Source organism: Boleophthalmus pectinirostris, unplaced genomic scaffold (assembly GCF_026225935.1).
Source record: "Boleophthalmus pectinirostris isolate CB_2022bp ecotype Guang Dong unplaced genomic scaffold, ASM2622593v1 HiC_scaffold_8, whole genome shotgun sequence".
NCBI classification, from domain to species: domain Eukaryota; kingdom Metazoa; phylum Chordata; class Actinopteri; order Gobiiformes; family Gobiidae; genus Boleophthalmus; species Boleophthalmus pectinirostris.
In genome coordinates this window covers 1108778-1130045 of record NW_026571515.1, presented here as the reverse complement: position 1 = coordinate 1130045, position 21268 = coordinate 1108778, and the positions used below count along the sequence as shown (strand labels likewise).

General features: G+C 43.6%; 2 protein-coding genes across 7 annotated transcripts in view; both read right to left on the bottom strand.

Annotated features, from left to right (window-relative positions):
• The window catches only part of LOC110153773 (tumor necrosis factor receptor superfamily member 14-like), a 34910-nt gene extending 23609 nt beyond the window's left edge, over nt 1-11301 (bottom strand). The window contains exons 1-7 of one of the 6 annotated variants that reach the window (XM_055165592.1): nt 11103-11297; nt 10889-10926; nt 9214-9307; nt 5966-6056; nt 2439-2564; nt 1949-2107; nt 12-99 (exon numbers count right to left, since the gene is read on the bottom strand). In XM_055165592.1, the coding sequence (XP_055021567.1) occupies nt 12-99; nt 1949-2107; nt 2439-2564; nt 5966-6056; nt 9214-9246 (497 nt within the window). In that variant the 5' untranslated portion in view covers nt 9247-9307; nt 10889-10926; nt 11103-11297. Of the gene's footprint in view, nt 1-11; nt 100-1948; nt 2108-2438; nt 2565-5240; nt 5279-5945; nt 6057-9213; nt 9308-10888; nt 11034-11102 lie in introns of those variants that run through there. The other 5 variants (XM_055165591.1, XM_055165589.1, XM_055165594.1 and 2 more) reach the window with 5 other exon arrangements.
• LOC110173650 (tumor necrosis factor receptor superfamily member 14-like) overlaps nt 1-21268 on the bottom strand; it is a 43319-nt gene that overhangs the window by 3159 nt on the left and 18892 nt on the right. The window lies entirely within an intron of this gene.

Sequence of the window (21268 nt, the reverse complement as noted above, 5' to 3'; positions counted from 1 at the left end):
TGTGTTCTTACCGTGTGTGTGGCTGACAGGACGACAGAGTCCCACCTGAGAAGGAGCCCTGAGGACACGGAGAACAAACTGTGTCTGCAGAAGAACTCCCTGTGGACACACAGATCACAGGTCACACACAAACACTATTGGATCAGAGTTTAACCAGAGCAGCTCAACCCACAGGCAACTTTCAGACCTCAGAGTGACACAATAAACTTCTAACGAGACTAATTATACAACCCTTTACTGCAGAGAAACCTACAGAAACTTCTCATCATGCACTACAACTACCGTATCTTTAGTCAGGACACTTCCCCCGTGTTGTCTGTATGAACTGGGGACATTTTATAAAATCTTGGAGATAAAGACCACTCCATGAATGTGCACAAAGCTCTCCATGATGTTCTCTTCCTAACCCTAATCCAGGGCTGTTGTTTTCACAAATGTTTAAGTGCAAGACTCTAAACTTAAATCGATCTCGATGATAAGACATGCTCATTTTAATCTAAAGGTCTACAGCCAATCATGTGGCAGTCAGAGCATGTGGCGCTGAAGACGAGTCACCAGACTCTTGTTTAGGTGAAAACTCCAAATCACAGTGTGTCTCTTTGTCTCCCCATGTGTCCTCACATTTACAAAATTTGGACTTTAATCTGTACAATTTGACTAAAAGTCCAGTGTCATGACTTAGTCATAGTGGTAGTACTACGAGTAAACAGAGTTCTGTTACTTCAATAAAACTATGATTCAAGTAGGAGTAAAAGTATTTTGGTAGAAAAGTATTGTGAAAAGTAGAATCTCTTGTAAATATAAGTGAGTCGTCCTCTGTGCTGCGTCTGTCTGGACGTTTAGGAAACTGTGGCACAAACAAAAACCTTTTATTTTTACCATTTTCTGCTTCAACAGACAAATCAATGAATAAATACAAGAGACAAAATGAACAATAAATCACTTCTAATCACTTTCACCATCACAGAACAGAACTTGGGTGAAGAAAATATCCATTTATAAAATATGTGTGTGAAGTCAGAGTTTTAAATCAGAGCTGTTCTACAAACTCCACTCAGAACGTTTCAGGTCACAGTTTCTTCTCACTGAAGAAGTTCTGGACTGAATAAATACAAACCAAATCCTCTGCTCAAAAAAACTCAAAGAACATTTTTACACTTCAGATTCCAATGTGAAAAAAATACATCAAAACAAATGTCTGAGAAACAAAATGATGCTCCTCTGTTCATGGAAATAAAATGAACCCAAGAGTCTGAGGAGGAACCTGGAGCATGTGATGGACCCAAACATCATGTCCCAGAGGTTCTGTCAGGTTTAAGTCAGGTGATGGTGAAGGACGTTCAGTCGTATTGATCCTTCATCCTCCAGGTTCTGTCAGACGAGCTGTGTGTCCCTTCATGGATCTGCCTCCTCAGACCATCACTGACTCACCACCAAACCCTCCTCGAGGAACGTTCTCCTCGTCTTCTCCAGACTCTTTCTCGTCTGTCACAGGAGCTCAGGATGAACCAAAGCAGCACGAGTGGAAAAGCAGCCAAAAAACACCACGAGGAGAAACTGGAAATGAACTCCACATGTGAAACCAGCTCCTGGTTCAGGGTCCAGTCCCGGTTCAGGGTCCAGTCCTGTTTCAGGGTCCAGTCCTGGTTCAGGGTCCAGTCCTGGTTCAGGGTCCAGTCCCGGTTCAGGGTCCAGTCCTGGTTCAGGTCTCACTGGTGTCACTTTACTGCCTCTGTGTTCATTTCCATGAAAAGAGGAGCATCTGTTTGTTCCTCAGACGTTGGTCTCTTCACATTTGTATTGATACACAACAGATTTTTCACATTGATTTTCAAAGTGTTTCTTTATTTTCTTGAGCAGTGCAGCTTTGATTGTGTAAAGTCAAACATGTGCAGCTCAGTGCAGTTTTATTGTGGAAGTGCAGTTTGTTCTGAGTTGTTTTTCTCACCTGGTTGTTGGATAAATTCTCCAGGTGAACAGAGCGAGTGTTTCTGAGTCGCTTCACAGTTTCCCTCGTCTGACGACTTCACACAGAAGAACCTGTCCTCAGGTTCACACACAGTGTCAGACCAGGAGGAACATGGAACCTTCACTCTGAGACCAGAACCTGACACACACACACACACACACACACACACACACACACACACACACAGTTACACATGATCTCTGGACAAAAATGTAAACATTCCTAATTTACTGAAATGTAAATTTAAGGTAATGACAGAGTTCATGTAACAGCAGACAGTAAATCCTTAAACATGTGTCATTTATTCAGTCTGGGCTGAGATTAAACGTCAGGTTTTCATGTTTATCTGATCAGTTCAGTTTGGTGGAACAGGATCTGTCGTCAAAAGTGGAAAATTACAGGCTGCTGGTGCTGGGTAAAAAAAAAAAGTTTATATACAGAAGTTTAAAAGCAGAGGTGCAGTTCTTACCTGAATCACAGGTTCTACAGTGGAAACACTCTGTCCTCGCTGTGGGCTCGTCCATGTACGTCCCATTGTCACACAGGAGACACGTCGTGCTGCGAAACTCTGTACAGTGTTTATCCACTCGAGATCCTGTCAACAGCAGATAAATAAAAACATTATAATTCATAACATGAACGAAGATGAATGATCCATTATTTAAACTGAAAATCAAGATCTCAAACAACACGATTCTGGAAGCGTCAAAGCCGTGGTTTTTTGCAGTGTTTCTAACTGACCCAGAGAGAACACCCCTCTGACACAGAGAGAACACCCCTCTGACACAGAGAGAACACCCCTCTGTCACACAGAGAGAACACCCCTCTGTCACAGAGAGAGAACACCCCTCTGACACAGAGAGAACACCCCTCTGTCACAGAGAGAACACCCCTCTGTCACACAGAGAGAACACCCCTCTGACACAGAGAGAACACCCCTCTGTCACAGAGAGAGAACACCCCTCTGTCACAGAGAGAACACCCCTCTGTCACACAGAGAGAACACCCCTCTGTCACAGAGAGAACACCCTCTGTCACACAGAGAGAACACCCCTCTGACACAGAGAGAACACCCCTCTGTCACAGAGAGAGAACACCCCTCTGTCACAGAGAGAGAACACCCCTCTGTCACACAGAGAGAACACCCCTCTGACACAGAGAGAACACCCCTCTGTCACAGAGAGAGAACACCCCTCTGTCACAGAGAGAACACCCCTCTGACACAGAGAGAACACCCCTCTGTCACAGAGAGAAACACCCCTCTGTCACAGAGAGAGAACACCCCTCTGTCACAGAGAGAACACCCCTCTGTCACACAGAGAGAACACCCCTCTGTCACACAGAGAGAACACCCCTCTGACACAGAGAGAACACCCCTCTGACACAGAGAGAGAACACCCCTCTGACACAGAGAGAACACCCCTCTGTCACAGAGAGAACACCCCTCTGACACACAGAGAGAACACCCCTCTGTCACACAGAGAGAACACCCCTCTGTCACACAGAGAGAACACCCCTCTGACACAGAGAGAACACCCCTCTGTCACAGAGAGAAACACCCCTCTGACAGAGAGAGAACACCCCTCTGTCACAGAGAGAGAACACCCCTCTGTCACACAGAGAGAACACCCCTCTGTCACACAGAGAGAACACCCCTCTGTCACACAGAGAACACCCCTCTGACACAGAGAGAGAACACCCCTCTGACACAGAGAGAACACCCCTCTGTCACACAGAGAGAACACCCCTCTGTCACACAGAGAGAACACCCCTCTGACACAGAGAGAACACCCCTCTGACACAGAGAGAGAACACCCCTCTGACACAGAGAGAACACCCCTCTGTCACAGAGAGAACACCCCTCTGTCACACAGAGAGAACACCCCTCTGACACAGAGAGAACACCCCTCTGACACAGAGAGAACACCCCTCTGACACAGAGAGAACACCCCTCTGACACAGAGAGAACACCCCTCTGACACAGAGAGAACACCCCTCTGACACAGAGAGAACACCCCTCTGACACAGAGAAACACCCCTCTGTCACACACATTAGTTTATGTAAATGAGTCATGTGATTTAACGTTTAGTTTGTGTAAAACTTAAACAAATGTGTCAAAGTTGAATTAAACACTTTATAAAGTCAAACAGCTGATGTGGATCTAAACTGGTTTTGGTTGTAAAGTTGAGTTTATTTATGCAGATTAGTAACAGTAATAATAATAATAATGATCAGTTTAATAGAAAATATTAATGATTAACGATTAATGATCTAACACCTGGTTTAGTCCTGGTTTAGTCCTGGTTCAGTCCTGGTTCAGTCCAGGTTTAGTCCTGTTTAGTCCTGGTTAGTCCTGGTTCAGTCCTGGTTCAGTCCTGGTTCAGTCCTGGTTTAATCCTGGTTCAGTCCTGGTTTAGTCCTGGTTCAGTCCTGGTTCAGTCCAGGTTTAGTCCTGGTTTAGTCCTGGTTCAGTCCTGGTTCAGTCCTGGTTTAGTCCTGGTTTAGTCCTGGTTTAGTCCTGTTTAGTCCTGTTCAGTCCTTTCAGTCCTGGTTTAGTCCTGGTTCAGTCCTGGTTTAGTCCTGGTTAGTCCTGGTTAGTCCTGGTTTAGTCCTGGTTCAGTCCTGGTTTAGTCCTGGTTTAGTCCTGGTTTAGTCCTGTTAGTCCTGGTTCAGTCCTGGTTCAGTCCTGTCCTGGTTAGTCCTGGTTTAGTTTAGTCCTGGTTAGTCCTGGTTTAGTCCTGGTTTAGTCCTGGTTTAGTCCTGGTTCAGTCCTGGTTTAGTCCTGGTTTAGTCCTGGTTCAGTCCTGGTTGTTGACAGTCGTAGTCACTCTGGCACCTGCAGGTCCCTGACCTGGTGCAGGACTCTGGTCTGATGTAAGTTTCTGTGATGTTTGCAAATGTTCATGTGCATCGAAACTTGATTTGAAAAAAATTGTGGATGAAATCGAAATCACAATATCTGCCAGAAAAATCACAATTCAATTTTTTTTTCTTACAATCGTTCAGCCCTGACATGAACAGAGAAACACAAAACTCTGACACTTTGAGCTCTTCTTTCATCACTGATTTAAAGGACACATGGATCCAGAGGAGACAGTCTCCAGGAGAAACATCTGAGCTCGTCTGGTTTGTATAAACTCTGTCAGGGTCAGTGGTTTTACAAACTCAGGTCATGTGACGTGTCTGTGATCACAGCTGTGACACTGGACACACTGAGACTCAAGACAAGAACAAGACAAACACTCGACTGAACCAAGAGCAGAGACTCACAGAACAAACTCATGACCCTGAAAACAGCAGGAGATGATCCAGTCACAGACACAACAGCACTGAGACTGAACCACGAACCAACGAAGAGACACCAGGTCTAAACCACGAGAACCTCCCACTGGAGTTTAGAATAAAACTCACTGCAGGCGTCACATTCAGTCTGAGCCTGAGACTCTGAGCACAGACTCCACACACACAGGGTGTGGTCACACTCTTACTGCTTAAGATAAAAAAACTTTTACAAACACACGTTCCACACACGTATGTTGCCAGTATGAGTCAGTGGAGATAAACAACACAGTTTTAAAACTAATCACAGTAACAGACAGAAAGGACAAACATACAATAAAGAGAGTTAATAAAGAGTTTAAAATAAAGAGAGAAATGACACGTGTAAACACATGATACACATGAAGTTTAGGGTGAACAGACTGGGACAGGAGAGATCTGCAGGTTTGGGTGTGTGTGTGTGTGTGTGTGTGTGTGTGTATGTGTGTGTGTGTGTGTGTGTGTGTGTGTGTGTGTGTGTGTGTGTGTGTGTGTGTGTGTGTGTGTGTGTGTGTGTGTGTGGGTGTGTGTGTGTGTGTGTGTGCGTGTGTGTGTGCGTGTGCGTGTGCGTGTGCGTGGGTGTGTGCGTGTGCGTGTGCGCGCGTGCGTGTGCGTGTGTGTGTGTGTGTGTGTGTGTGATCTATCTATCATGTTGATAGATCAGAGTTGGTACACACCGACTGGACACATGGGACAACACTTCTCTCCGATCATATATTCATTTTGGCGACAGGTGGGACGTGTGGTCACCTCAATCACAAAAATAATCTGTGAACAAAACAAAAACAGATATTTTTCAGTCAATGGGTGAAGATACTTTTCCATTTGATTAAATCTCCTGTACGACACTAAACTGACTCCTGTCAACTTTAAGTTCTGTTCTAATACTGATCCCTCCTCACACACAGACCTGGACTTGTGTTTGTTTCATTCACATGTTTCAGTAAATCTTTATTATTTGTCTGTTTACATCTGCAAAGCTCCAAACACTCACTTCCACCTTGTGATGTCATGAAGTGGTAGGTTCCTTTTCACTTTAGTTCAGTCGAGATCGACTCTCCAGGACTGAAATGATCCAGATGATTCAAGTGAAGGTGTGTGGAGTTTAAAAAACACAATGGAGCACTTCCTGTATCACCACATGATGACATCACGAGGTGGAACAGAGTGTTTTCAGTTTGAGAGAAGAAATCCTGTTAAATCTGCAGGTTCGTGTGTTAAACACAACTGCAGGTCTGTGTGTGACCAGGAAACTACATTAGAACAGAAACTATGGTAACATGGGCTGTTTAAAGGAGCACTGTGTCACTTTTCTGGCTCTCTCTTCTTATAAACATAATTAATAAAATGATTGATCGATGTCGATGTGCACATCCACTAACTCTGTTACTCCAGTTAGATGTTGGAACACCAGAGTCAGTCTGTTTGTCCTACAGCCATTACCCTTAAACACATTAGAAATAATGGAGTCGACTGGACCCACGTCCACCACGTTTACGACCGTTCACTGTGCACAGAAACACTGTATGGACCATTTTATAATCAGAGCACAGGTCACTTCAATAAAAAGTGAAAAATATCCTTTGTTTCTTTGCTAAAGTAAAAACATGTTTTCAGTAGACTCCCTATAAAGGATTATTAAAATAGTGTTCATGTTTCAAAAGAGTTAAATAAATATGTATTGTAAGTTCATGTGTTTGTCGGTTCTTCTGGCGTTGGCTCTTGTGTTTTCACGAGTCTGGAGCACGAAAATGTGCAAAAATCACCCAGAAGCAAAGATGGACACGACAGTGAAGTCGATGAGCTGTAAGTTTGTGAGAAAGTCCAGAAAAAAATAATATATATAAATAAAGAGCTCCTTGAGATGCCTCCTCAAACTCTGATTTTCATGAGTTTAGGTTAGTTTAGTTTATTTAATGACACAGGGACAGTGAACAATACTTTAACCATAACAGGAGAGATGCTTTGTACACGGCTGTAGCTCCAGAGCTTTCCACCTGTCGTCTCTGGACAGGTTTACTTATTTATTTATTTATATATTTAATGAGACAGGGACAGCACCTTGACCATCAACTGTTCTTGGAGACCTGTAGCATGTTTCTGGGTTGATGTGGGAAACCGGAGCCCCTGGAGGAAACCATCCAGACACGAGGAGAAACATGCAAACTCCACACAGAAAGACCCGGGTGACCAGGGGATCGAACCCAGAACCTTCTTGCTGTGAGGCATGAGTGCTAGCCACTCAGCCACCGTGCCACCATGCCTGTCGTTGATGTTATAGCTCATACAATTAAACATACAAAGAGAATGTCTTAAACATGTTCTATAGTGTAACATTTGTCTGAGCGAGTGTTTGATTTGCTGTAACTCTGGGAGTGTCTGCACTGACTGACTGAGCTGTAGGAATGTGGATGAGTTTGTTTCTCCACGGAGATGTTCTGATATTCCCGAAATGTTCCACAGTTTGGAAGCTGTGCACAACAGTAGAGTCTATGAAAGTATTTCTGTCCTAATGTAATACATGCGAGTAGGGCTGGGCGATATGGAGCAAAAAATATATCTCGATATATTTTGCCATATCTCGATATATATCTCGATATATATCTCGATATATATCTCGATATGTGTACAGGAAAAATAACAAATCCACTGCAAAAACAAATTCCACAAGGTTCATTTAGGAACAAAGTCCTTCTGTGACATAAAAAAAAAAAAAAACAGAAAAATAATACATATCACCTTCTTTTCATTCAAAATTAAAACAACTCAACTCAACTCAAGCTCGTCTTTGCATTAACTCTGTTAACCACACAATAACCATGAGTTCCATTAGCAGAGGAAGTTCGGGAGGTTCATTATTTTTATAGACCCATGTTCCAGAGTAAAAAGCTCTGAGGTTTAATCCCACAATCCACTGCAGATCAAACCCAACGATTCCAAACACTGTTGTACAAGTGACACTGCAGCAGATTATTCATTAAACTCTTCTGCATAAATAAACTTTACAACATATAAAGAATAACTATAGATCCACATCAGCCCGTTTGAGATAATAATGTGTTTAATGCAACTTTGCGTTTTACAGAAACTAAACTTAAAACCGCATGGCTCATTTGCATAAACTGTAGTTGGGAAAAACAGTTGTTTCCTTGTGTCTGACGTGGTTCAGTTTGTGTTGGACTAAAGGACACGACTCAGTGGAATATGAGTTTTCTCTGTTCGTCCGACGCCTCACAATCCAAGTATCTCTGTATAATGGAGCCAGTTGTCCTTTTCTGAGATAAGTTCTGTATTCTCCGGGCTGGGTTTAGGCGCCGCCATGTTCAATGAGACACACGTGAGGGGAGCATGGGAGAGGAGGGGGAACAGAAGCAAGGAGGCGGGGCCCAGGGGCGTGACACAGAAACGGCAAATAAGCGAAGTGGCGAAGTCAGACTATATGAGCATAATATTGATATACGTATACGATATGTCAAAATCCACATCGAGTTTAAAAAATATCTCGATATATTTAAAATATGGAGATATCGCCCACCCCGACCTGTGAGGTATGTGAGTCGTGATCAAATCAACAAACACATGAGGAGAAGGAACAGGGAAGTGTGGCTCATGTGACTGAAAACAGTAAAGTCAATGAGAAAACTGCTGAGTTTATAAAAGGGCGTCTGTGTGTCAGTGTTGATTCTAATTATAGAGCTTCATAAATATTTACATCACAAACTGAAATAATCTACACCTACAAAAAATGAGGTCATAACAAATCTAATCACTATATTAATTCGATTTAACTGTGAGTTATTTCATGTTTTATGATATTCTAGTGTAAAACTCCCAGATGGTTTGCTTTGGTTTATTGCACTAAATGTTTACAATATTATTTGACAATCTCCATAACTTTGTCTAAAGCCACAAAAGAAAATCTTACCAGACAAACAGTGACTCTGTGGTGCATTTCCATGTTGTGTATAAAGTCGTATTCATGGTGCAAACTCCTTTTGTGAGACGCTGGACTTCAGAATCTGAAATGTAAAGTTCTGTTTTAGAAACATTTAACAAAGACAAAGAAACATATTTTTATATTATAGAAACATATTTTGACATTACTGAACACATTTGACACTCAGAGCCTCAGTAGCTTTACTCTGATACACTGCTCTTCTAAATATGACAAAACTTTACACTCGGGACACGGGGACAGGGGGGACAGGTGCATCAGTCTCACCCTGTACACTCATTCCTTCCATCAGATGAAAATGAAAATTCCAGGGAGTAAACCAGCAAGTTTTTTTGTTTTTGTTCTTTTTCATGCTCCGTTTAACCCCAAACAAATTCCAGTTCTATTGATCCAAAACAGATTCAATCAGTTTTTATGAGTCAAAACCAAATTATGTCCCAAAGTATTGATAATAACCTGTTCTGAAAATATTCTCCATGTGCATGTCTCTTGTTAAAGTAATCTGTAAATCTGGAGGCTGCTTTTACTTTTACTTTGGAGGAAGGAATTTGTGAACTGAAATACATCCAAAACCACTTCTCCAAAGCAGAGTTCACAGCTGCTGGACGGACGTGGATCAGCGATAAAACTCAGAGTTTTAATAAACATCATGTGTTATTGTGTTAGTCGTGCTGATCATTAGCCTAAAGAAATAACTGCACAGGCTGAAACATTTTCAGATGATCGGCTTATTGTATTCCCAGTCCTCCTCTTTAAGAGATTCTGCTACATTTGTCCTAATTCACTTTTATTTGATCGGCTTATTGTATTCCCAGTCCTCCTCTTTAAGAGATTCTGCTACATTTGTCCTAATTCACTTTTTATTTGATTAAAATACATTTTACTGTGGACAATGTGCAGATCTCTGAGGTTCCACTGAGTGAAGCAGTAGATCAGCTCTGGGTGAAACTCTGAGGACGTGGATCTGTTTGAAGTGGTTCAAAACCCACAGCAGGGAAACACACAACGTCTCATTTGACTTGGTGTTGTTTTGTTTTGAAATACTCGAGTATAATAACGTTTGGTTCCTCTTTTCACTGTGAGTAAATCAACAAGAAAAAGAAAAAAAAAAGGAACATCTAGCTTTAGATTTGGTTTTGTTTAAATGTTTGTCTATTCTTTAACAATACCAGACTCTGTTTGTTTCTCAGTTTTATTCGTCTTTTTAACAGCTGTTGAATAATTGTTTAGGTCAGTGGCCAAGAGGATCCAGCTGCCCTGAGCTCCTACTAAAACTAGGACCTCCCTGGTTTGTGTTGGTGATAATAAAATAGTGAAACAAGTGTGTAAGAAAAATGTGAGTCAGTTTAGTCACATTTTCTTTGTGTTTTTAAGCAGATTTTCTGTATTTTTTCCTAAAACAAATAACAGTTTATGTGTCTGTTTACAGTTGGCAGATTGATCAAAATAGAGACACCTGGAACATTTCTTGTATAAAACTGGAACAAATCAGTGGTTTTGTATAAATCTGCAGGAACAGAGACACAAGGCTAAAAACTGAGTCTGTCCCAGGGAAACAGGGACATCAGGTCATTCTGTCCGTGTGACCTGGTGTCGCGTCTCCGAATTTTTCATAATGGAGCAGTCCAACCTGAAGTGTCCTTACCTGCACATTTCGACTCCTAAACCGCGTCTGCTGCAGTCCTGTAGTCCAAAAAACAACCACCAGCAACTACTGCAGGTTTAATCGTGTTTTACTTTGTTTTCTTGCTACAGCTTATGTTTCAAAATGATGTGTTGTTAACTCAGTCCTATTCAGAAAAAGGAAATGTTCACATCCTTTAATCGTGTTATAGTTTTTCCCCTCCGCATTTACTCACCAGAAGTTGTGTTTGGAAAGAATCATCAGTGTTTTGAGTCATCTTTGTCTACGTCGTACTTTTTCATTGCGCCATTTTACCCCCTGAGCCGTTTAATCACCGCAAAAGACAAACGTTCGACTTCCGGTGTAGATACGTCCATAACCGCACAATTCTTTAACGATAATAACATACAAAATATTCACAGTTACATAGCAAAAAAAAAAAAAACACGCGTTTTTTCCGCGGAACAAAATCCTGCAAATGACCCACGGACACAACCGAGGGACCGACAACAAATGACAATACAGAAAAGAAACGTTGAATTACTCACACTTCATATTTGGAGCTGTGACCCTCTGTAAGTTACAAATATAAAATACAATTCAGCCCACGGACGTCTGGGCATAGTGTGGTACAGTGCACACAACACACACACACACACACACACACACACACACACACACACACACACACACACACACACACACACACACACACACACACACACACACACACACACACACACACACACAAACACACACAACACACACACACACACACACACACACACACACACACACACACACACACACACACACACACACACACACACACACAACACACACACAAACACACACACACACAAAACAACACACACACACACAAACACAAAACACACACAAAAACACACAAACACACACACACAAAAACACACACACAAAAACACACACAAACACACACACACCTATGTGACATCAACGCAGTCAAAACACAGTACAAACATTTCACAGGACGAGCTACAGGTTTGGGCTGGACTTATATTTAGTGCTGTCAAGTGATTAAAAAAATTGAGAGATTAAATAATTATGATCTGTAATTAATTAATCTAATTAATCTCTTTTTTAATCTCACTCAAAAGCCTCAACTTGAGGTATTTTTCATATTTAAAATGATTTTGCTTGGCGCATTTCACACATCACAGTCTCTGTTTATTTAGTGTCGTGTGATTGGACAACTGTCCTGTCAAGTCACGTCACGTCAACCTGCTGCGTCAACTCGTAGCAGCTCCACGATTAGCGACAGCTGCTACTTTAGCCTAAAGCTCCACACAGGAAATGACGAGAACAGAGTCAAAGACACAGACAGACCCGCCACCGGGACCCGGGACTGTCGCCGCTGGGACCCGGTGTTCCGGATTGTCTGGTGATCAGCTTAACTGGTAAAGGCGGGGCCACATCTGGAAGCATGGGGGATGTGTCCTCTCGCTTCATTCACTCCCATAGAGACACAAAACTGCCAGAGCTGTATTGTCGCGTTAAACCTTCTTTATCGTGGCGTATTATTTCCCCATTGAAAAAATAATCCAAATGTTTCCCGCACATGTTCCCATCAAGACCTGGTTTGAAATAACAAACGTTGCTCTTTACTGCAGCGCATGAACGCAGCTCAAACACTTGATCTGTTCGCTGCTCCAGACGCTCCTATAACAGGTGACATATCACTGTGTCATGTAACAAATAAACATGGTCAAACACAAAATACTGTCCGTGTCTTCACTGTCATGAATGTAGTGTTTGTGTAAACATGTACAGGCTTATATAATGTGTATAATGATCTAGTTCACACAATTTGCTACCAAAATAGGGATTGACTCATTGGATCATTTTGACACAATCACCCAGAGTGAAAATATTACACAACATCTCGCTGTGAACACAACAGGTAGACTACACATCTCCTGCTTCCAGATCCAGATGTGGTGGGCGTGCATCATGCTCCCAATCCTTTTAGTCAGGTACAAAAGAAATAACTATCATATAGGCCAAAAGTCGTTTTACACGTTCAGTATTTGTCATCCCTAATGCACTGTGTAATTGGCTGGTCTAGAATAAAGAAAAAATGTGACTGCGTTTGCTTATTATACGCTTCGTGATACAGAATATACATTCATCTGACCAGAGACAGACAAGAATGTTTTAGCATCAAGATCACTGAAAAACACTACACAATGAACATATAAACTTCAGTGACGACAAAAAGCCTCCAGTCAAAAAGGCTTCTATGCAGCCGCAGCGCAGCAACAACCAGATCAAGTGGTTAAGGCACGTGCACGCACATCTGCAGCCGAGTGGACACGCCCACCACATCTGGATCTGGATGCAAAAGATGTAGTCTACCTGTAGTCTACAGTCAGATGTTTTATATCTGGTTTTATCCTAGTTTAGACCTAGTTTAGACCCATATTAAGGCAGCAAATTGTGTGAAATGTCACATTGCATACATGTACATATAATATAGGCCGATCTCTACACACGCAGACCCCTGAGAGTAACAGGACTGGCAACAGTTTATCTTTGAGTATTTTTATCGGCAGGTTTGCGACTTGAAAGAAAACACAAGAACCATAATATTAGTTGTTGACATGGAGCGTCTACAGCAGCAGCAGCGCAGCGACAACCAGATCAAGTGGTTAAGGTGCACGCCCACCGCATCTACAGCTGAGTGGACACGCCCACCACATCTGGATCTGGAAGCAGGAGATGTGTAGTCTACCTGTTGTGTTCACAGCAAGATGTTGTGTAATATTTCACTCTGGGTGATTGTGTCAAAATGATCCAATGAGTTAATCCCTATTTTGGTAGCAAATTGTGTGAACTAGATCATTATACACATTATATAAGCCTGTACATGTCTACACAAACACTACATTCATGACAGTGAAGACACGGACAGTATTTTGTGTTTGACCATATTTATTTGTTACATGACACAGTGATATGGCAGCTGTTATAGGAGCGTCTGGAGCAGCGAACAGATCAAGTGGTTGAGCTGCGTTCATGCGCTGCAGTAAAGAGCAACGTTTGTTATTTCAAACCAGGTCTTGATGGGAACATGTGCGGGAAACATTTGGATTATTTTTCAATGGGGAAATAATACGCCACGATAAAGAAGGTTTAACGCGACAATACAGTTTCTGGCAGTTTTGTGTCTCTATGGGAGTGAATGAAGCGAGAGGACACGCCCCCCATGCTTCCAGATGTGGCCCCGCCTTTACCAGTTAAACTGATCACCAGACAATCCGGAACACCGGTCCCTCAAGTCTCAGGTCTATAGGACAGGACTGGACGGCGACTCGCGTACCACGCTCACTACAGCCCTGGGTGCTGTCCGATGCGTGCCTATTTCTAGTTCAGAGGTGTTTTTGACGAGAGGCTGTTTACAACCAGTGGCAGGACTTATTGTTTTTTTAATAAACCTCAACCTTTTATTATTGTCTTGTGTTGTATCGTCTACCACACAGCCTCAACAACTATTGCAGCTAATAATAATAATAATCTTAATATAATAATGATTATAATAACAACACATAATTAGCCTAATACTGTTAAAGAAAAACATGTTTGATAGCATGTCTGCTGTGTATGACTCCACCGCGTTGAAATATTTCTCAAATGGCAGTGCGCCCCCTGCTGGTGACCCACGCCCCTCCAGTAGATGAGCTCTGACGCCGACTCTGTGTGGGAGCGAGCGGGTGGATGATAAACTTCAGTCCCACAAACTAAATATAAGTGTAAAGTCAAATATACAAATGATTCATGTTTGTCTCACGCATCATTTTGTGCTGGAGATTTTATTTTGGCTTTAATAAAAACATTTTAAACAAACTAAACTTGCAGACGTTGCTCAGAGGGGGTTCTCTCTGCGACAGAGGGGTGTTCTCTCTGCGACAGAGGGTGTTCTCTCTCTGCGACAGAGGGTGTTCTCTTCTGCGACAGAGGGGTGTTCTCTCTCTGCGACAGAGGGGTGTTCTCTCTCTGCGACAGAGGGGTGTTCTCTCTCTGCGACAGAGGGGTGTTCTCTCTTGCGACAGAGGTGTTCTCTCTCTGCGACAGAGGTGTTCTCTCTCTGTGAGAGGGTGTTCTCTCTCTGCGACAGAGGGGTGTTCTCTCTGTGTGACAGAGGGTGTTTCTCTCTGTGTGACAGAGGGGGTGTTCTCTCTGTGTGACAGAGGGTGTTCTCTCTGTGTCAGAGGGTGTTCTCTCTGTGTGACAGAGGGGTGTTCTCTCTGTGTGACAGAGGGGTTTCTCTCTGTGTGACAGAGGGGTGTTCTCTCTGTGTCAGAGGGTGTTTCTCTCTGTGTGACAGAGGGGTGTTCTCTCTGTGTCAGAGGGGTGTTCTCTCTGTCAGGGGTGTTCTCTCTGTCAGAGGGGTGTTCTCTCTGTGTCAGAGGGATGTTCTCTCTGCGTCAGAGGGATGTTCTGCTGATGCTGAGTCTGTCAGACGTGTGCAGGTTTATCACAGATGTGACGAGAACGGGAATGAAAATTAGGCGACAATTCTTTGCGGGAGCGAGTGGAGCAGGACTGCACAGTGCGACTGTGTCCTAACAACACAGAAAAACAGATTTTATAATAAGACAATTCGCACAGAAACAGTAAAGTTAGAGATTAAAAATGAGATTAACACAATTAAAAAACATAACACGCTAAATATGACTGTAATTAATTAATCACAATTAACGTGATAATTTGACACCCCTAATTATATAGTTTATAGTATGGAGAATATAGTTATAATCATTTAAAAATATCAACCAACCAGCTTTATTTATAAGTTTTATTACCTTTTTATGATAAAATATGGGCATTTCCTTCCTACACTGAACCAGGTCTGAACCAGGATCAGACCCACACCAAGACCTCGAGAACCGTGGCCTCGGATTTGGAGGAGCTGATTTCCGTCCCGGTCGCTCGGCCGCAAACCCCCAGTGCTGCAGGTCCTGGTTTAGTCCATAGACGGTTTATAAACGGACGTAACTCACCTGCGAGTCGCCGCCGAAGTCCAAAGAGGAAACACCTCCAGCTCCTCCAGACTCTCAGTCCACATCTTCACACAGTCTCTGGTTTAGTCCTGGTCCTCTGTCCATAAAACCCCACAGGACACCACGAGGGACACGTCACACAGAGCCCCCCCCACAGGACACGTCACACAGAGCCCCCCCACAGGACACCACGAGGGACACGTCACACAGAGCCCCCCCACAGGACACGTCACACAGAGCCCCCCACAGGACACCACGAGGGACACGTCACACAGAGCCCCCCCACAGGACACGTCACACAGAGCCCCCCACAGGACACGTCACCACAGAGCCCCCCCCACAGGACACCACGAGGGACACGTCACACAGAGCCCCCCCACAGGACACCACGAGGGACATGTCACACAGAGCCCCCACAGGACACGTCACACAGACCCCCCCCCACAGGACACCACGAGGGACACGTCACACAGAGCCCCCCCACAGGACACCACGAGGACACGTCACACACAGAGCCCCCCACAGGGACACGTCACACAGAGCCCCCCCCCACAGGACACCACGAGGACACGTCACACAGAGCCCCCCACAGGACACCACGAGGGACACGTCACACAGAGCCCCCCCACAGGACACGTCACACAGAGCCCCCCACAGGACACCACGAGGGACACGTCACACAGAGCCCCCCCACAGGACACCACGAGGGACACGTCACACAGAGCCCCCCCCCACAGGACACCACGAGGGACACGTCACACAGAGCCCCCCCCACAGGACACCACGAGGGACACGTCACACAGAGCCCCCCCCACAGGACACGTCACACAGAGCCCCCCCCCACAGGACACCACGAGGGACACGTCACACAGAGCCCCCCCCCCAGGACACCACGAGGACACGACACGTCACACAGAGCCCCCCACAGGACACCACGAGGGACACGTCACACAGAGCCCCCCACAGGACACCACGAGGGACACGTCACACAGAGCCCCCCCCACAGGACACCACGAGGGACACGTCACACAGAGCCCCCCACAGGACACCACGAGGGACACGTCACACAGAGCCCCCCCACAGGACACCACGAGGGACACGTCACACAGAGCCCCCCCACAGGACACCACGAGGGACACGTCACACAGAGCCCCCCACAGGACACCACGAGGGACACGTCACACAGAGCCCCCCCACAGGACACCACGAGGGACACGTCACACAGAGCCCCCCACAGGACACCACGAGGGACACGTCACACAGAGCCCCCCCACAGGACACCACGAGGGACACGTCACACAGAGCCCCCCACAGGACACCACGAGGGACATGTCACACAGAGCCCCCCCACAGGACACCACGAGGGACACGGTCGACTCTTCTCCAAATCCACAAAGCTCATGTGGACTGTTCAACCCTCAACCGCCTGATGGATCTTTGTAGATCTGTGTAGATCTGTGTAGATCTGTGTAGATCTTTGTAGATCTGTGTAGATCTTTGTAGATCTGTGTAGATCTGTGTAGATCTTGTAGATCTTGTAGATCTGTGTAGATCTGTGTAGATCTGTTCTGTAGATCTGTGTAGATCTGTGTAGATCTGTGTAGATCTGTGTAGATCTTTGTAGATCTGTGTAGATCTTTGTAGATCTGTGTAGATCTTTGTAGATCTGTGTAGATCTGTGTAGATCTGTGTAGATCTTTGTAGATCTGTGTAGATCTGTGTAGATCTTTGTAGATCTGTGTAGATCTGTGTAGATCTGTGTAGATCTGTGTAGATCTGTGTAGATCTGTGTAGATCTGTGTAGATCTTTGTAGATCTGTGTAGATCTTTTGTAGATCTGTGTAGATCTGGTCCACTGTTCCACGAATCCAAGATTTAACTCTCGGTCAGATTCTCCTCTCCAGTCCCTGCAGGACACGGAGCCGAAGGTCACATGACACAAAGACAAAGTCACTCTTTGACCTCCGTCCTGTGTGTCCTGGTGTTTGTTTTGGACAAACTGTGACACAGATGTTCAATAACGGAACGGAGCTCAGGTTCAGATCAGCGGTCGTTCCTCCTGATCGTCCCGCCCACCCCCCTCTTCACGTGTCAGTGTCACGGCCCACGTGAGCGCCCCCCAGTGACTGTACATGGACACTGACATTAGAGGTGGGCGATATCTCGATATTTTTAATATATCGATATTTTTTTTTTAAACTCGATATGAATTCTGACATATCGTATATATCGATATAATGCTTATATTCAATTTTGATTTCGCCGCTTTGCTTGTCTTCTCTGTCGTCGCCCGCGCGCCCTCGCCTCCCTGATTTTGTTCGCTCGTGTCTCCTTCACTCGTCACTATCGCCGTGAACGCCGAAAGTTGCTGCCAGTGAAAAGCTTCAAGCACGACGAAACTTTTCCACCATTTACAGCCAAGGCCATCAACAGCACATCCTCATGTTCCACTGAGTCATGTCCTTTAGTCCAAACAAAGTTGAACCGCAAGAGCAGCACGTGGAGTGCGCTGTTTATGCAAATGAGCCATGCGCTTTTTAAGTTTCGTTTCTGTAAAACGTAAACAAGTGTAACCAAGGAGAAATGTATTTTTGTTTTATTTTGAATTTCACCAAATCCTTCACTTTAATCACTTTAATTAAATTTCCATTGGTATTGTGTGGTTTTATGCATGGTTTAGCCTCTTTCCCAATGTTATTATTATGTTAGTAAGAGTTGCACATTTTGCCTGTACTGTCCCTTTAAGAGCAACGTGGTTTGCGTGCTGCACATGTGCACCTCTCTCAGTCTGTACAATGCTACTGAGGAGGGGACTGATGAGCTGCGTGCATGGAGAAAACATGTGACAGAGATTTGTATTTTTCTTTCATTTGTGCAGAACCACCAGTAAACGTGGTATCCAGTATCCATTGGTCACCAGTGTCTCATGGTCCTTCCTTCAACCAGCGCAGTACACAGGGACACAACGCAGATATAATTAAGGGTTAACGGATGTGCACCAAAATATTAGACTGTTAATGATCAGACGCGCACCCGTTACACAAGTCTGCGCAAAGCTGCAAAAAAAAAAAACATAAAATAAAATAATTAACACTATAATCTCAAACGGGCTGATGTGGCTCTTGAGTCGTTATGCTATATATCTTGTAAAGTTTAGTAATGTAAATTCTATTTATGCAGAAGATTTTAATTAATAATCTGCTGCAGTGTCACTTGTACAAAAGTGTTTGGAAACGTTGGGTTTGATCTGCAGTGGATTGTGGGAAACCTTACAGCTCCTTACTGCTGCATAGGAACATGGATCTGTTAAAATAAGGAACATCCTGAGCTTCTTCTGTTAAAAGAGTTCATGGTTATGGTTTATGTGGTCTGGATAACAGAGTTAATGCAAAGATGAGCTTGAGTTAAGTTGTTTTATTTATGAATGAAACAAAGGAAATATGTTTTATTTCTTTTATTTGACAGTTTATTATTTATGTAATTAGGGTTTTTTGTAATCTTAAATGTTCCTATATGAACTGCCGACCTCTTACAATTGAATTTTTAAAAAAAAGGACCTTGTGGAATTTGGCAGATTTGTTTTTGCAGTTTTCAGTTTTAGGGGATTATTATTTTTTCCTGTACAGATATAGAGATATATATCGTATATCGAGATGTAGCAAAATAAATCGAGATATATTTTTTGATCCATATCGCCCAGCCCTAACTGACATTATTGATAATTAGTTATAATATTTTTTATTGAGCCAAAAACAGAGCACAATTCAAATTGTACAGGATGAACAGCGCTCAGTCCTTTTGGTATATAAAAGTTAAAATAAAATAAAAATAGAAATAAAAATAAGAATAAAACTGAGAACAGTAGTAACAGCCTGCGGAGGTACATATGTCTGAATTTGGAGATGTTATTCACATAGTTACAGATTCACACACTTTCTTAAATGACATTAGTTTATCCTTTAACAGACATTATTGATAATTACTGTGACTTTGGTGACATTACACCAGATCATGTAAAAGCTACTGAAAAATAATATTCACTATAAAAAGGTAATAAAACTTCAGATGGTCAAATAAAGGTTGTAGTATTTGGATATTGTCAGTGCTGTGAGTAAAAGCTGCTGAATATTTATTCATTTTTATAACTTGTTATATTATGACATCGGGAAAGTCGTGGTTCTAGTCCGTCCAAAATGTTGCATTTACGTTGTAATTAAACTGTAACCCCCAATTCACACCAAAGCTGCACGGTGTGTAAACGCAGCAGCTCAGCACACGAGCAGCAGACGTGCTGCTTTACAACTCGATTTGAACCGGTCTGACAGTTTAACACCGACAGAGTCACACACACGTCCAACGAGCGTCTGGCACTGACGCTGCTCCACAGGTTGGACTTTTTAATTTTGCAGCGTCAACGGCGCGTCTCCAAGGTTTTTAGCAGAGGAAAGACAAGAAATAAACTCAGGACTCAGGACTAACCCAGGACAACCCAGGACTAAACCAGGACTAAAACCAGGACTGAACCAGGACTAAACCAGGACCAGGACTCACTGTCGAAATGTGCTCGGAGGTCCTTCTGTGTGGCCCCGAGTGTCCGCGGGCGAAAGGACCGGTGCAGATGTAGCATATCAAGAAGGGGTATGCAAGGGACAAAAGGGGTGGAGTTGGTGTAAGGTACGGGCTAGAAAACAGAAGGCTAGGCTGTGGCTCTCTGGGAGGTAGGGAAACAGTAAAAAGCACACAACAAACTAGAGAGATATGGTTGGTATTTTTATATCGAAAAGTGAAATATATATATATATACAATATTTACAATATTTACAATGCTCTTCAGATTTCCTCACGTTTGGTTAATACAAGTGAACAATGGGAAACAGGAGTGGTGGACAAGGCACTTTGTTAATGTCCTTTATCATTGTCAAAACCAAAGGGTGAAATTTAATGTCCGCACTTCGTGTAGAAGTGTGCGTATAGTCTTTTAAGGTGTGTGTAAGTGTAATTGTCCAAACGCGGGTTGCGTAGGGATAATGCGGGAGCGGACTGGCTACAACAGCCCCTACCCGACCGTAGAAACTGTTGGAAGTGTCTTTAGTTGTAGGCAACGTTCCTGGGTTCAGCTCGCCATCGGGATGTTTTTTCTCATCCGAAATCACCTGGCCTGTGATAAATAACAGTACTAGTCTTAATAAAATACAGTTCGGCTGATTAGCTATTAGCCATAGCTATCGGTAGTTCTGTAATTAACAATGTATCTACTAGCTAGCTTAATTCATATGTACACTGTATTTCAGTCCACACAGTAGTAAAATGACATGAACAATAAATGAATAGACGATATTAGCATACCAATAGCCTGCAATAC